The sequence below is a fragment of the Excalfactoria chinensis genome, chromosome 15 (genome assembly GCF_039878825.1).
Source record: "Excalfactoria chinensis isolate bCotChi1 chromosome 15, bCotChi1.hap2, whole genome shotgun sequence".
NCBI lineage: Eukaryota > Metazoa > Chordata > Aves > Galliformes > Phasianidae > Excalfactoria > Excalfactoria chinensis.
In genome coordinates, this window is record NC_092839.1 from 12,414,214 (window position 1) to 12,429,191 (window position 14,978).

The 14,978-nt window shown below is 43.3% G+C and overlaps 1 protein-coding gene across 6 annotated transcripts in view; it reads left to right on the forward strand.

The window, feature by feature from the left end:
* Positions 1–14,978, forward strand: part of NFATC2 (nuclear factor of activated T cells 2) — a 75,988-nt gene that overhangs the window by 43,332 nt on the left and 17,678 nt on the right. For all 6 annotated transcript variants that reach the window (XM_072350307.1, XM_072350306.1, XM_072350303.1 and 3 more), the window contains 3 exons: positions 7,904–7,959; positions 8,862–8,988; positions 10,564–11,259. In XM_072350307.1, the coding sequence (XP_072206408.1) occupies positions 7,904–7,959; positions 8,862–8,988; positions 10,564–11,259 (879 nt within the window). The remainder of the gene's footprint in view (positions 1–7,903; positions 7,960–8,861; positions 8,989–10,563; positions 11,260–14,978) is intronic.

The following is a 14,978-nucleotide window of genomic DNA, read 5'->3' on the forward strand; positions in this document are numbered from 1 at the left end:
CTGTCCATGGGAGGTGGCTGTGGGAGTCAGGCTCTCATTGCACATCCAGCTGTACTAACTGCAGTGGGTTGTGTACTCGGAAGCAGCCAGATTCCTGTTTTATCTCAGTGTCTTGCATTTACATCCCTTGCAATGACTTGACTATCACTAGAATAACAACAACTTTAGCTGTTCTAGTGGTATCCGTACCACTTGCACTCCCTCTCCGATTTCCAGCACTTCTGTACATCTCTTACTGTAGACATGTATTTTGTTTTAATTCTGAAAAAATCATTTCATTTCTTTGAAACAGACTGCTTTCAATTTTAAAAGCAGCCAAGCAGGATCTGTAGGGATTTTGCTTTCAAACTCAGTTTTCAGTATTGCTGTTGTACCACAAGGGAGCAGATTCTGAGATTTCTACTTGCTAGAAAAGTTCTTGTTTGTAAAGCACAATACGTTGGGCCCAATGATGCTATCAATCTTCCTGCACCACTCCCTGCAAAAGTTAAAAGGAAATCACAGCTCCCTAGAAAGGTTTTATATTCACAACTTCTTGATGGGAAGAGTGATTATTTGTTACATACATATTTGGTTAAAATGTACAATTGAATAAAAACATGCTAACAATGTATAGCTTGTTACAATTCCACCCTTCTGGTCTGCAGCTGTAGCAAGAGAGCAGAGGACTTGCTTATAAAAGGCTGCCAAAGAGTCCTGTGAGATGGGGCAAATCCTTTGCTGATGGGGAGACTTCAAGAAGTGGTTTTGGCGCAGTGACCTCTCAGCTGTATGCTGCCAGGCCCCAAAGGGAGGAATAGGGCAGCCTGAACAAGGGGCGATGTGTTGTTTGAGCTGCAGCCCCTATGGAGGCTGAGTCCAGAGTCAGTGTTGCCTCACATCTGTGAATCCCAAGGCACACACTGGCTGACACCATTGCAAGTGCTCTCCTATGCAGGAAGTGCTTTTTGTAGCCCATACTTTTTGTAATTACGTGAGTTGATGTTTATCTGCTCATAGTCACTCAAACAACTTGAAACGTGAGAGTCTTCTGGACAGTGCAGTTTGCTGTAGGAAACTGTGATGGGAGGGCATTATAATGCTAAGTGCGAACAGAAGTTGGCTTGTGTATTGATAATAGCGAGGAGCTGGGGCTGAAGATTGGCATCTTCTGTGGGAGATGTGAAAGGAAATTATAAGATCGTCTAGAGCAACTCTCCCCTTTTCTGTTGTGACAAGCCTGAAGTGCCTCTCCTTGCTCCAGACAAGGGGCTGGATGGCAGTCATCTGTCTGACGGTTTTGGTAATGATCAAAAAATGTCCTGGAGAATGCCAAAAGTAGCAAACGACTTTCAACAGTTTTCTCTTTGAACTTAATGATGCAAAATTATTGATGCAACTTATTCAGCAAATCAAAGATGAAAGAGAAACACAAAACATTTTGAAACTCGATTTTTTCCCCATATGCACTGAACAGAGATGTTTTGTATCTCAGTTCAGCAAACAGCCTTAAAGCTAGCATGCAAGCTGAAAGCTCTGCTATCTCTCTGGATTTCTAAAGCAGTGAAATGAAATAGAAGGTTTAAGCAGGGATATCTGTGGAGTTAGCAAAACTAAGAGTGATACTGTAGTTTGAAATGATTCCATTTGTTCACAATATGTGAAGTTCTGCAGAGAGTATATGAAACAAATCTTGCTCTTTTCCTGATAGTGTAGAAAGCATGCAAGCACTGCTAGTGCTTTTTCTGCTCTGCTCAATTTGTGGCTAGACTTTAGCATTAAAAGCTGCATTTGCATATCCAGCTGCAAACCTGCAGAGCGCTGGATGGGATGACCCAGGGGTGTACATTGTTGGTCTCTGCATCAGGGGGCCCATCTGATTTTGATGTTAGCTAAAAGTGATCATCTTACAGATTAATCTCCTTATTATGCCTTGCAGCGCACTGTATTGACGTGGCTGCAGAGCGGAGCACAGGACCTGCTTGGTAGTTGTTGCTGCAAAAAAAAGAACTAGGGAGGGTTGGGAGAGGATTGTTTTCTTTGAGTTTCTGTTCTGTTTGTTCTTTCTGAGCAAAAGAGAAAGGCACCCAGCAGATACCATCATTTATGAGTGTTACTGCAGAGTAACAAGTGTTAATCAGGCAGATTGAGTTTGCCCTTTTTTGTTTAGTAGATGAGTTTCGGGGTAAATAGGACATCTGCCGCTGCTTCTTATGGTCGTAGCTGCTGAAAGCCCAGCAAACCTTTCTGTGCACAGGTTTACTGTGTGGCCAAATGTGCTGCTGGGGCCAGGTGTGCTTGTAATCCCTCAGGACAGCTGTTAGACATGAAGGTGGGGATCTCAGGAAAACACTGCAAAACAGGAAAAAATCTAAGGATCACACAGACAAAAATGCAAAGGAGTGTGTGGCTGCAGAAATGGAGTTGCCATAGCTGTCAGAGGCTCAGCGAGACAGGGTGGAATCCAGTGTTTTGGAAGGTTTCCCCGTATGACACAAGATTTTGGAATTTTACAGCTGGTAAATCCTTATTAACACAGGCAGCCCCTACTGGCCTGGATTCCCTGGCTCGCTGTTTGCTACGGGGGCGCCTAGTGGCAGCATGCCTGGTCCTCATTATTCAGCTCTGAATGTTAATTGTTCGAAGAGAAAATTAAAAAGCAATAATTCTGGGAATAAACAAACAGCCGGGAGACGAGCTCCCATCACCTGTTGACAGAAAATTGATCATTTAAAAAGCTGGCACGGGGAGTGGAATTCCCTATTCTCCCACTTAGTCATCGCATCCTGGTGTGACTCATTTTATTACATGGAGGTTCCCAGTGGTTTTATTTTGAGAGGAGCTTTTGTTTAATAATTTATACACACACACACACACAGACACACATACAAACACACATAATTTTAGGAAAACAACTAATCTATTTTGATGAGTTGGCATAAGGGGTTATTTGGGAGAGCTCTGGTATGACAGGCTGCCTCTGCAGCTTTCACTGCTCAACTACTGTATGGTTCTTTTTAGCGTGAATTGAATTCCTCAACAATAGCTGGGGAGAAATCTCCTCTAGACTCGATCTCACTGTGCAAAATGTCAGATGTGGGGCTGGGCTGGATGGCGAATGACTAATCCGTTGGCCTTTTACCTCCCAGACCTTGACTTGTAGCTTTGGCCTTGGTGACTCAAACTCACGTCCTCAGTTAAATGAAGGCACTGGCCTCAGCTCTCTATAAACAGAGCCTGGTTGACTGCAGTGGGCAGCCCTGCTTCAGAAAGAAAAAGAAATCAAGCTCGGTGAAAAATCAGTAGCTCTTCTTTTGCAAGCTGTAATTTCATTCACGCTGTTTGCTCTAAAGTATAAAAACTGTTCTGAAGTAAAAGGAGGCGACAACTGCTTAGGTCTGGGTGCTCAGCAAACTTGCTCTGACACGACCCAGAGTAAGTTCCCTGCTAAAAGCAGAATTAGTCCTCAAAAAGAGCAGGAGATCTGTGCATGTTTTCCCCTGTCTGTAAGGTTTCCACATCCCAAAAGTTTCTGTTTTGCTGGAAAGCCCTTGTTATTTGCTTTGCTCTTGAGGTGGCTTAAAAAGCCTTGCCTGTTTCCAGAGTTGCCTGTTGTGTACTGATAAAACTTGACAAAGGCAACTGTTGAGTGTTCTTGGAAGAGCTTCCCAGAAACACATTGAGCTGGGGCAATTCACTGCAAGCCCAAAGGGAACGCTGCAGAAACGCATGGTGAGGGCAGCTGCCCCACTAGGTACCAGGCTTGATTTCTGCAGGGAGCTCACATGGTTTGCTGCCTGGGAAAAAAGGTAACAGGTTGTTCATTAAGTAATTTGTGTAATGCTTGACTGAAAAGCAGTGTACATTTTCAGGCATAAAATCACATGCAGGCGCAGGATCCCATACAGAATGAGCACAATAGTGCGCTTAGTCTGCAGCTGGAGAGAGCTGCAAAGAAAATTTCCTGAGCCTCTCAGTCCATCAGTCATACTTGTTCAAATAAAGCAGTAAGTTTGTTTCTCTGCTAGTTACTGACCCCAAAGTCATGAGTAAAGGATCATGAATAATGTGCAAATGCTGTAACTGGTTCAGAAAACCTTTAATTGGCTAGTTAAAAAAAGCCTTTTAAGGGGCTGCAGAGAATCACCCCAAGTGTTCCTAATGCAGACTGACGTTTTGATTTTCCCCAAAGTTTGAAGCAAGATTTTTGGTACGATCACGGTTTGAGCTAGATAGGGTAGAATTACTTTCTTCCAGCAACTCATTCATTCCTCCAAAGAGTGCTGACACAATCAGATCTCTCATTGGGGTTTAACGCTACGTCTCATAACCCTGAAGCAGCACAAAAATCTCTATTTCCTGAACATTTCACTGACCTGTGGTGTTAAAGACTTGCCAACTAAGACAAACCATTAAATGAGCAGGGAACCACAACAGTAAAAATACTGCATGAGGCAGCCATGGCTGGTAAGACCTCAGGGTCTACATCCAAAAGTATTTTATCATCTTGAGTGGAACCACCGCTCCATTCAGAGACAGGGGTTGAATTCCCCATTGGGGAGGTGGAATTTGAGATGCACCACACACGTGGAGCTGACACTGAGCTCTCATGTGGGCCATGTTCGTACCAGGATGTCCTGCAGTGCTCTGCATGGCGTGTTGCTGCCAACACAGCTCTGCACTTTGCCTTCTTGAAAATGCTTCAGCAAAAATGATGCTGTCACACTATTGCAGTTTTTGCACTACTGCAGTTATTGCACTATTGCACTATAGCGTTTCCTTCTGCCTAAAGCTCGTTGTAATCTGCCTGTCTGCAGGGATTCAAAGGAAACGGGATATTGATTAAATTGAAGTAAAGTTCATACATTCACAGCTATGGAAGTGACAGGTGAGACAGATGGAGCCATATCATTGGAATTTAAGCACGGAGGTCAGCAAGTGAGCTGCGGAGTGCTTATATTCAACACGGCTTTGGTGCCTAAAGAGCAGGAATTGACACTGCTGACAGATTTGTTAGGATCCTGTTCGGATGCTGCGAGCATTAATATATCCAAACAGAAGCATCCATCATTGATAGAATGATAACACCAGATACTATTATTTCTTGTTTGGTTGGGCTTTGTCTCACTCTTACTCTCCCCAGACTTTGGACTCAGCCTAGACATCATTTGATTTTTATGGTTGGCTTCATTAGCTTTTAGCGCAGTTTCAGTGGCTGGGTTACTAAATCAAATCAACTGTGACTGCGGTTACATATGCTTCACAGGCCTCGTGAGTGTGGCAGATGACTTTCAGAATTATTTCTCTTTTATTTTTTGCATTTTGGACCGACAAATCCTTTTGATATCTACCTTCTATGCAAAGTTAGTGCTGTTGCATCTGCACAGACTGTTTGAATTTAACAGTATAGAAATAGAGATGAAAATGCTGCCTGGAGGGAATGCAGTGTCAACTATTCCCACTTGGCTGGCATTGTCAAGACGTCTTCATATTTCATTGCTGAGACTATTCCTGATGCATGTCTCTATTAGGACTTTTATGTCATATCTTCTTGTTTCCTATCTTTCTGTTTTCTTTTATCACCTCTTCCTCAGAGGGCCATAAAAATGGTTCTTTTGGAGTTGTTTTGGCATACGTGGTAAGGTTCCTTAGTACCTACTATGATGGTTTCTTTTCACAAGGGTTACCTCGAAGGGGAATCCCCCCATTAAGTATTTATGCCTTGTCATCAGATGATGTATTTGGTATCTGCAGGATTAAACCCACAGTCTCCCGCTTCCCCAAACGTGTTTACCATTGCGGCCATTGTAAAGCATTAGCTGCATTAATTGGGGTATAGATTTAACCTGCATCAGCCCAGACCAGTGGCCAAAGTGTGTGTGTGTGTGTGTATGCATGAGAGAAGTAACACAGAAAGCCAAGAGAAACACAGGGGGACCCATCGGGGTCAAAGGGAGGAAGGGGCACATTCTGGGCACCCAGGGAAACCCTCCTTCTCCTTGTGAGTGTTCAGGGGCCAGAGTGTAGCTGAGGTTTCCTGGGTAAGGGATGGCAGGGGAGGCATGGTCCTGCCGGGCTCACAGGGCACAGCGGGACCCAGGGGCTGAAACAGTGGGGCAGCTGTGATGCAGAGCAGCAGCGTGAGCCCTTCCCGAGGAGATGATAGCCTGAGAGCTGGGCACATCTGTTAGCTCAGTGTCTGCGGAGGGGAGAACAAAGAGAAAGCAAGAGAAGAAATGCAAAATGCATTTAAAAATACTCTTTCATTTCCCTTTTTGCCAGAAGCAGAAGTACTTAAATAACAGCGGACAAAAGCAGCTTTTGCAGCATTTCCAAGAATCAGGAAAAATAACAAGTCCTCTGAGAAGAAGTGTTTTTATGAGACTTTATGCTGTGCTACCAGGCCTGGGCATGCAGGAGGGGAACCCTGCAATTCCTCCCTCTCTAATGCGGATCCAGCCCCATGACTGCAGTATTTCAGAGCATAATATTTTGTATAGATGACCCCTATTCATTTTAAAATGAAACTTTCAGAAAGATAAGAGGCTCTTGTTTTGAAGGTATTAGGCTTGTTTCTATGTCAGAGGAGATATTTTTCTTATTATCATGTGCTGAAGTTTAATATTGCACATGCAAGAAGTAAGTATATATAGTAAGACGCTCTTATGGTAAGGAGCTCTTCAGAGGAAGCCCTGGACACCAGGCTGACCGTGAGCCAGCAGTGTGATCTTGTGGTGAGGAAGGCCAATGGTACCCTGGGGTGCATTGCACAGAGTGTGGCCAGCAGGGTGAGAGGGATGATCCTCCCCCTCTACTCTGCCCTGGTGAGGCCACACCTGGAGTACTGTGTCTAGTTCTGGACTCTGCACTTCAAGAAAGATGGGGATCTTCTAGGGAGAGTCCAGCGGAGGGCTACAGGGATGTATAGGAGCCTGCAGTATGTCCCTTATGAGGAAAGACTGAGGGAACTGGAACTGTTAATCCTGGAAGAGATTAAGAAGGGATCTTACCAATGCTGATAAATATCTGCGGGGTGGGAGTCAAGTGGATAGGGCCAGGCTCTTCAAGCAGTGCCCAGCAGCAGAACAAGGGTAGGTGGGCACAGACTGAAACATAGGAAGTTCCATATGAACATGAGAAAAAAATCTTATTTACTGTGAGGGTGGCAGAGCACTGGAACAGCTGTCCTGAGAGATTGGGGAGCCTCCTCTGGAGATGCTCAAAGCCCATCTGGATGCCTTCCTGTGCAACCTACTGGAGGGAACCTGCTTTAACAGGAAGGTTGGACTCAGTAACCTTCAGAGGTCCCTTCCAACTTCTGAGGTCCCGTGATTCTGTAGCTGACTTCCCAGTTATATCAGTAATCTGTCCCTGTTGAACTAATTCTAGAAAAAAACCCTACGCTCAGAGCATGTGCCATCTTCACAGTCCAGCACCTCTAGAAGTCATTTTGCATGCTACGGTCTCTGTGAACCAGAGCTGAATTTTTACTTGGGCTTTCCTTTACCTCCTCACCCCCACTGTGTCTATTGCACTGGTGGGGAACTGTGTGGTCTTAGCTTAAAGCAGCAGAAAGTTTGCTGCACCCCTGACCCAGTGTGACCATTAACGAGGTATGTGACCTTCTGGTGCCCTCCCTCAGTCAAGCTGTCTGAAATCAAGTCTGCTAAAAAGCAGATGTTGCACCTGTGTGGAATGTTTCATTCCTCGGTTTGCTTAATTTCTATATAAACATTTAATTTTAATATGTCAGCCTTTTCCTGGTGACAGAAGTGTTCAATGATGTATTTAAATTAAAAGCTGTTCCTTTTGGTTGAAATTAAGTCAATTTTGAAAGCTTTGCTCTTCATTTGTTGCTTTTCTCTTTGTAAGCCATATGATTTTAAGAAGATACTGTTAGGTTAATACTGTAATGTTCTTCTAGATGGGCAGCAGATCTGGGAAATGGAAGCAACAGTGGATAAAGATAAGAGCCAGCCTGTAAGTATGCAAAACACTGGATGTCCTCTCCTTGAGCTTCTCAGACAGCAGCTTGTATTCAAGGGGTAGTTTCCAAAGAGTGTCTCAACAGAAAGAGCTGCTATCTGACTGCTCTGAGGAACAAATGTCAAATGCTTCAGTAGTAGATGTGCTGCAAAAAGAAACTATTCATTTAGCAGTAACCCACAGCAAATTGAATGACTGCTAGATTTTGTGTTCTCGCAGAAGACTCTATTGTATCAGCCCAGTTTTGAAAGAGTCCTCTGCAGGATGCTGGCTGTCCTGACTTCCTTTTGCCTATGTGGAAGTCTTGGGTGCACTGTACTGTGCAGGACAGGATTTGCACTGCAGTATTTAAAATTAACGTTGGTCTTTCAAGGGAATGAGTCTCATTGTTCACTTTGCTACTGGGACTGTACTGTAGTAGCTCAGCACGTTTAGGAGCTAGCACTTGCATTGCCATGGGCCATGCCTGCCCTTGCAGAAGAGAATGGGGCACTCACTGTTAATTTCCATGGAATCACGGTCTGGCTGTAAGTAAGAAATGTATAGAATAACCCAGTTTATTCAAACACAGAGAGGGAAATCTACAATACTCATTTGTTTATCAAGCACCCATTCTGTGTCTTTTCTTTGGAGCTGAGATCTCTCTCTGCAAATTGAGGACAACATCAAGTACTGGAGAGGATACAGCACGTACAAACCAATTTCCTAATGCTAAAAATATTCCTGTTTTTCACCGTCTGTTCTTTTTTCTTTCTTCCTCACATACTCTTCTTTCTAGGGATGAACTGGAAGGTTTCTCTTCCTTTATCCCTGGGCACGCAGTGGGGGAGATGCACGCAGCAGTCTGTTCTTGGCCTCTGTTACTAACTCTGTGCTGTCACCCTTCACTGTTTCAGAGCATGCTCTTTGTAGAAATACCGGAGTACCGGAACAAGCACATTCGCACACCTGTGAAGGTGAATTTCTATGTCATCAATGGTAAAAGAAAAAGAAGCCAACCCCAGCACTTTACCTATCACCCAGGTAATTCTCAAGGACAGAGCAAGTTGTTGCCTACTTCTCATAAGCAAGATTTTATTTTCCACTATGTTGTTTCCCTATTATATGAGGATCTAAATTTTGCTGATTTGATTCAGCTAATTGCAAATAAGTGTTCAATATCTGTTTGGTTTAAAGGATGCATGTGATTTCAGATTGAGAATTTCCCATAAACTTAAGGGGACAGTTATATAGGCCGTGGACTGTTTCTGCCTCATTCGCCTGATGGGAGTTTGCCAACAACTTCAGTGGGAGCAGACTCAGTTTGTGACATGATTTGACCCTGTGATAACAGTGAGCATTGCTGACGTGTACAACAGTAAGAAAACATTGGATCTGGGAAAATTAACAAGGGCCTGGTATGGAGGAAGAAGAGTAATATATACTCTTCAGAATGGAAGTTGTTGAGAAAAATACAAGTGCTTTTGTGATGTTTTAACTCTTGGGAATTGGTGAGCAATCTCACAGTAAACGCAACAGGATTACTAATGAGATTCCCAGAATTTCTTAGCTTTGGCTGGGAGAAAAACATTGTGAGAAAATCAGAGTATTGTGCTTGTGAAAACAGAAAGCATGAAATAACAGTACCAGATTTTTTTCAAGCTTCAGAATGATGTCTTAATTTGACTGGTTTCTAAGAACAAGCAGACATTCATCCTGGTTCTGTTTTAATCTGCTGCAATTTAACAGTTGTTGATCCTCTCCTCAGCTATATGAGTTGTGTAGGATATCACTGATACAGTGGTTTCACGTAGTGCTAAATTGTTCTCCTATTAAATAATACTGAAAAGTACAATTTAAGCACAACCTTTGAAACAGACCATATGGTGTAGAAAAGCTTATACTTCCCAAACAGGTTACGCTGTTGCTTAACCATCATGTAGTTTCCATTGTATGATATTTCTGTACTGAGCTTTAGAAAGGTTTGAACCAACCCACCAACCAAACAAACAAGCAAACAAAAAAAGGCCTTAGAAATGTCAGAATTTGTCTATAGAAGACCAGAAGACCATCATTTACCCCTACCAAGATTCAGGCAGCTTTCTCTAAGTGGTGGTCTTTGTACTGAGAATGTTACTTGTAGCAAAAGACCTGAAAGACAGCTGTGAAATAGTTCAGCACTGCCTTTGGTCACTGGCTAAATGTTAAGCAGAAAAATGAAGTGCTGTACCTATCACAGAATGCCTGTTCTTTCACTCTTCTTTTCAGATGCAAATATGACATGAAACACCTGTTTGTGGGTGTTTCTTATTTTGCTTATGTTCCAGAATGACTCTTAAATGAATTAATATGAGAGTTAAAATATTGTATTTTTCAATTTTCAGAAATTTATGGTTAAATAATTGATTAAAGACTTTCTGGAACATCTTAGTACAAAATGCTTTCAAGTGAGAGCCTCTCACAATTGCGTGTGTATGTTTTGTTAAGCTTAATGCCTGTGTGATATGAGCCTGCGAATGCAGGTCTTGTGAATTGTTTAAATCTCTTTTTACTTCAGGAAAAGCTCTCTGTTTCTCATCAGCTTGTTACAAATAACATCCTTTGCATGCTTTATTGTAGTACCATCAATCAAAACAGAGCCCATTGATGACTATGATCCAGCCTTAATCTGCAATACAGTACACAGTGGCCTGGGAACAGTAACACAGCCGTACTATTCACAGCACACAATGGTCACCGAATCCCCTTCCTGTCTTGTGGCCACTATGGCTCCCTGCCAGCAGTTGCGCTCGGGCCTTTCTTCTCCTGATTCTCGTTACCATCAGCAGAACCCAGCTGCAGTAGTGTACCAAAGAAGCAAGAGCCTTAGCCCAAGCCAGCTGGGCTACCAGCAATCCAGTTTGATGGCTACACCTGTTGCTATTTCAGATGCCCATAGGTCAGTGCTAGTACATGCTGGTTCCCCAGGCCAAACGTCAGCTGTGCTCCACCACTCTCCAGGCAACCAGCAGTCTTCTCCAGTGATTCACTACTCTCCAACCAACCAGCAGCTGAGGTGTGGAAGTCACCAGGAATTTCAGCACATCATGTGCTGTGAAAATTTTACATCCAGTGTTGCAAGACCAAGCCAGCCCCAAGTCAGTCAAGCACAAAGATTAAGTCCGAGTTCATATCCTACCGTGATCCAGCAGCAGACAGCTTCAGGCCAACGGGCAGCAAAAAATGGACCACCAGTCAGCGACCAGAAAGAAGTATTACCAGCTGGAGTCACTATTAAGCAGGAACAGAATCTGGACCAAGCATACCTGGATGACGGTAAGCACCACTTTTCTCTTATATGGGTCTGATGGTTGGAGGAAGGGGTGGCTTATAAATCCCACCTTGGTACAACAATGATGTGGCCTCCTTCTGATGAGTGTGTGTATTTGCTGTTTGCTCATATAAGCATGGTTTTTGTCTTTAATCGGTTGCATTTTTGGTAGATGGCAATGCACTACAGCTACTGTGCAAAAAGCAGTGTTCAGCAGAAACCCTCTGTCTTGCTTTGTGACATGGAGTGGGCTGTCAGGTTTCGAGCTGTTGCCATTTTGTTTCCATTTGCCAAGCATTACTTTGGAAAATGGAGAAATCGAGACAAAATGCACTTTTAAATTATTTTTTTATTATTCATATCAGGGCAAAGTCCACTCTGTAAAATGCTTCTGTACATTTTGTACCAAAAACCCCCATTGAACAGTCTATCAAGGCCTGTAATGAATGGGGTTGTGCTGCAGGCAAAACTATTGCAGATGTTCTAGATGAACAGTAGGACATTGATAAGCAAAACAACGCTGTTTCTTTGTTGTGAGCTTTGCAGATTTAGCCTTTAGGAATGAAAATAAGCTGGAGTAAAGCTTTCTTTGAACATATCCTGCTTATTCTTAGGTAGGCAGATACTGGCAAACTGGTTGGTCGGTTCTTTTAATAAAATAGTAGGACTGTTCCTTTCAAGAGGAAATCAATGCAAAGTTAATACTAGCTGCTGGTTGTTGCAGTCATGAAGGCCACTAGCACTAGTCACATTGATTTTACTGGAGCAGAGTGAGATTGCTTGGTGTATTGCTGCTAATATAGTGTTCTTACAAAGTAAAGACCTGATTTTTGCATGTATTCACTGGTCGTATCCTTACAGTCTAGGTAATTGCATGCATGATTTGAGATTTCTCCTTCAGAAACCCACTGGAGGTGTAAAATTGTGCCCATGAAAGAATTCTTTTCCCAGGTTGAGGTACTGAGTGCTCTGTGGTTGCGTCATACACAGTTCTGCTGCTTTTGTGGACAAGGTAGAATGTGTTGTTTACTCCATTGGTCTCTGTTTGAAATGTGATTGATAGAGTTTTGGTGCCGTGACAGTAAAATACAGAGTTTTTGCCAGTCATCTCTTTGTCTGAAGAGAAGTGTCAAATTGGGCTGCAACAGTGAATTTGATTTAGGAAATTTACTAGACCTGCACGAAAACAGCTAAGAAAATCCACTTCCCGTTCAGAGAATGGGGCATGATAGCAAAGCAAGATAATCTTTCTGGTGATAAAAATGAATGCAGTGTTGCAAGGTACTTTTAATATGACTAGCTGAGGGGTTCTGTGTAGAAATACTTGGCACAAACCTTGTAAAGGAAACAGAAAGGAGGAAAGACGAAGTTAAAGCTAGCAAACTTTAGTCAAGCCCAAATTCACTTAAATGAGCTCCCAAAACAGACCACAACATGAGTTTCAATGGATTTTGAATCAGACCAGAAACATGTAAACACAGCACAGCTTACAAAGGGATGCGCTTGACCTCTGTGCTATGAGGAGTCACTAAGCAGAAAAGCAGCAAGTTAGAAATGAAATTCCAGGCTTCTGCCTGAGTGTTAGAGATGAATTTATCAATTCTGCTGCACAAATCAAGCAAGGTGACACTGGTCACATCCAGCTCCTTACTGACTTCAGTGAGTCTACATCAGTTAGAAGTGTGACTTGGAAAACTGTGATTTACTTTAGGACTTTGCAAAACATTTGATTCTGAAATGTTCAAGACTTGAATTGAAAAGCCACTTTGTTTGCTGCTGGGGAGAAGTGACTCAGAACTTAACAAAAGCCATATTTTTCCTAACTAGAAAGTTTATTTTTGTGCTTCATAGTACTAAAAGAAACCAAACCCAGAGGATTATGGAGGCTTTGCCTCAAATCCCTTTTATCCAGAAAACTCTTCTGAGATAAAGCAAGCCGTTAGGTCTTGTTGTGATCTCTTAGAGACAGATACTGAGGTGATGGTTCCCCAGCCTGGCTTGGCATGAGTACGCTGCCCTGTCGCTGATGTTCAGATGTTAGGCAGTGACTGTTCTGGTGTCTTTCACTTCCCTTCTCTCCTTTTCCCTTCCCCCATCTTCCTCCTCCCTCCTCTTTGTTCTTCTTTCTCCATATTTCTGCTGACAGTCCAGCTTTCAACCCTTCTGCATCTCTGACCTCTTCTTATCACCTCTTGTCCTCTGCCTTCATGGTTAACACACAGCCTTAATGTTCTGAACTTTGCTTCTGTTCTGAGCTCTGCCATGAATTTCTTGTGTGCCTTCGGACAGGCCCTGCTCCATCAGTTCTCACCTTGGGTAATTTGTTTCAAATGCAGGTGAAGACAATAGGAAGGTAGAGTTTCAGCCAAGGCCTCAATTTTGTAAAACTTGTCACTAAAACCAACCACTGCAGTAGAAGTTGTAAATAAAAACTGATTATTTGCAACTCCATCCCAAATGCATCGGTGTTGACTTGCACAGGGCAGAATGGAGAGCAGGAGTGGCTGTGGCCCGGGGCGCTGGCTGTGCTTCTGCTGCAGAACCAGAGGTTTCCTGCTCAGCCCTGGGTAGCTGCTCAGCTGCCTGCCACAGCTCCCATCTGTCACACAGAGGTACTGGGGTGGTGTGAGAAGAGCAGGAAGAGTGTGAATGTATTGCAGGCAAAGCATTCAGATGCCACATGATCTGGAAGCATCTTGTAGAGGTTCGGTGTAGATGTGGTGTTAGGTTTTTCCACATACAAATAAATGGACGTGTAGCTGTTGTTTTATCAACCTGCCTGCACCAGATTTAGTCGTTTTGGCTTTAGCTGTCACACTGTGTGCTTTTTACTTTACAAAGAAAAGAGGCTGTCATTATTCAGATGGTAACTATCTAACCACATCTGACACTCAGAACTGTCTGCGCGATACAGCATCTTTAAGTGATTTTTGGTGCACCAGTAATCTTTAATGGGAAGAAGCGAGGCAGATGTTTGTGCAGTGCAATCAGACTGATGGTTGGCAGAGGTGTTTCATTGTGAACTCACGTATTCCAGAGATAACTGCAGATCAGTTGGTCTGAGAAGTTTCTTCTGCATCTGCAATGTGTGCAATGGCGTGTCTGTAATTCACCCGCACCCTCTTTGCTGTGAGCAAAGTGCTCGTCCCCACCAGAGTAACCATTGCCCTCACTTGGGAGTATGATCTCTACTTTTTCTTTTTGCGTTCTGTCATTCAACTACTAGAAAATCCAGAGTCTGAAATCAAGTGCAATTCTTTCCTCTACGGACAGGAGGACTTTTTTCTGAGCAGCTTTTCTCTCTCCTTGCAGAAGGTGGGGGCTGTTGCAGGGTGCTTTAGTTTGGTTTATAGTTGTCTTCATCGTGTGTCTGCACTTGACAAATGCACAGAGAAAAAGAGTGACCCAGGGCAGGGAGGGAAATGTCCCTGTTTCCCCGTGTTTTAGACAGGAGTGAATTTGCATGTTACAAATGAGCGTCGGCTCAGTGAGGGCAGCAATTTGCATCACAAAAAGCCATGCTCTGTTTTTAATTAGAACTGCTTTTCATAGGTGTGGTCATTTCTGCTCAGACAGGGTTGTACCAAACGTGAAGCACGTTTGTTCTCTGAAGCATTTTGCTCAAGCACACCAGCAAAGCTGTGTATTCATCAGACCCATCCCTGATGCTCTGACTTTATTCCAGACTTTCTGTTCTCTGCTGGGACCTTATGCCACTCATAGG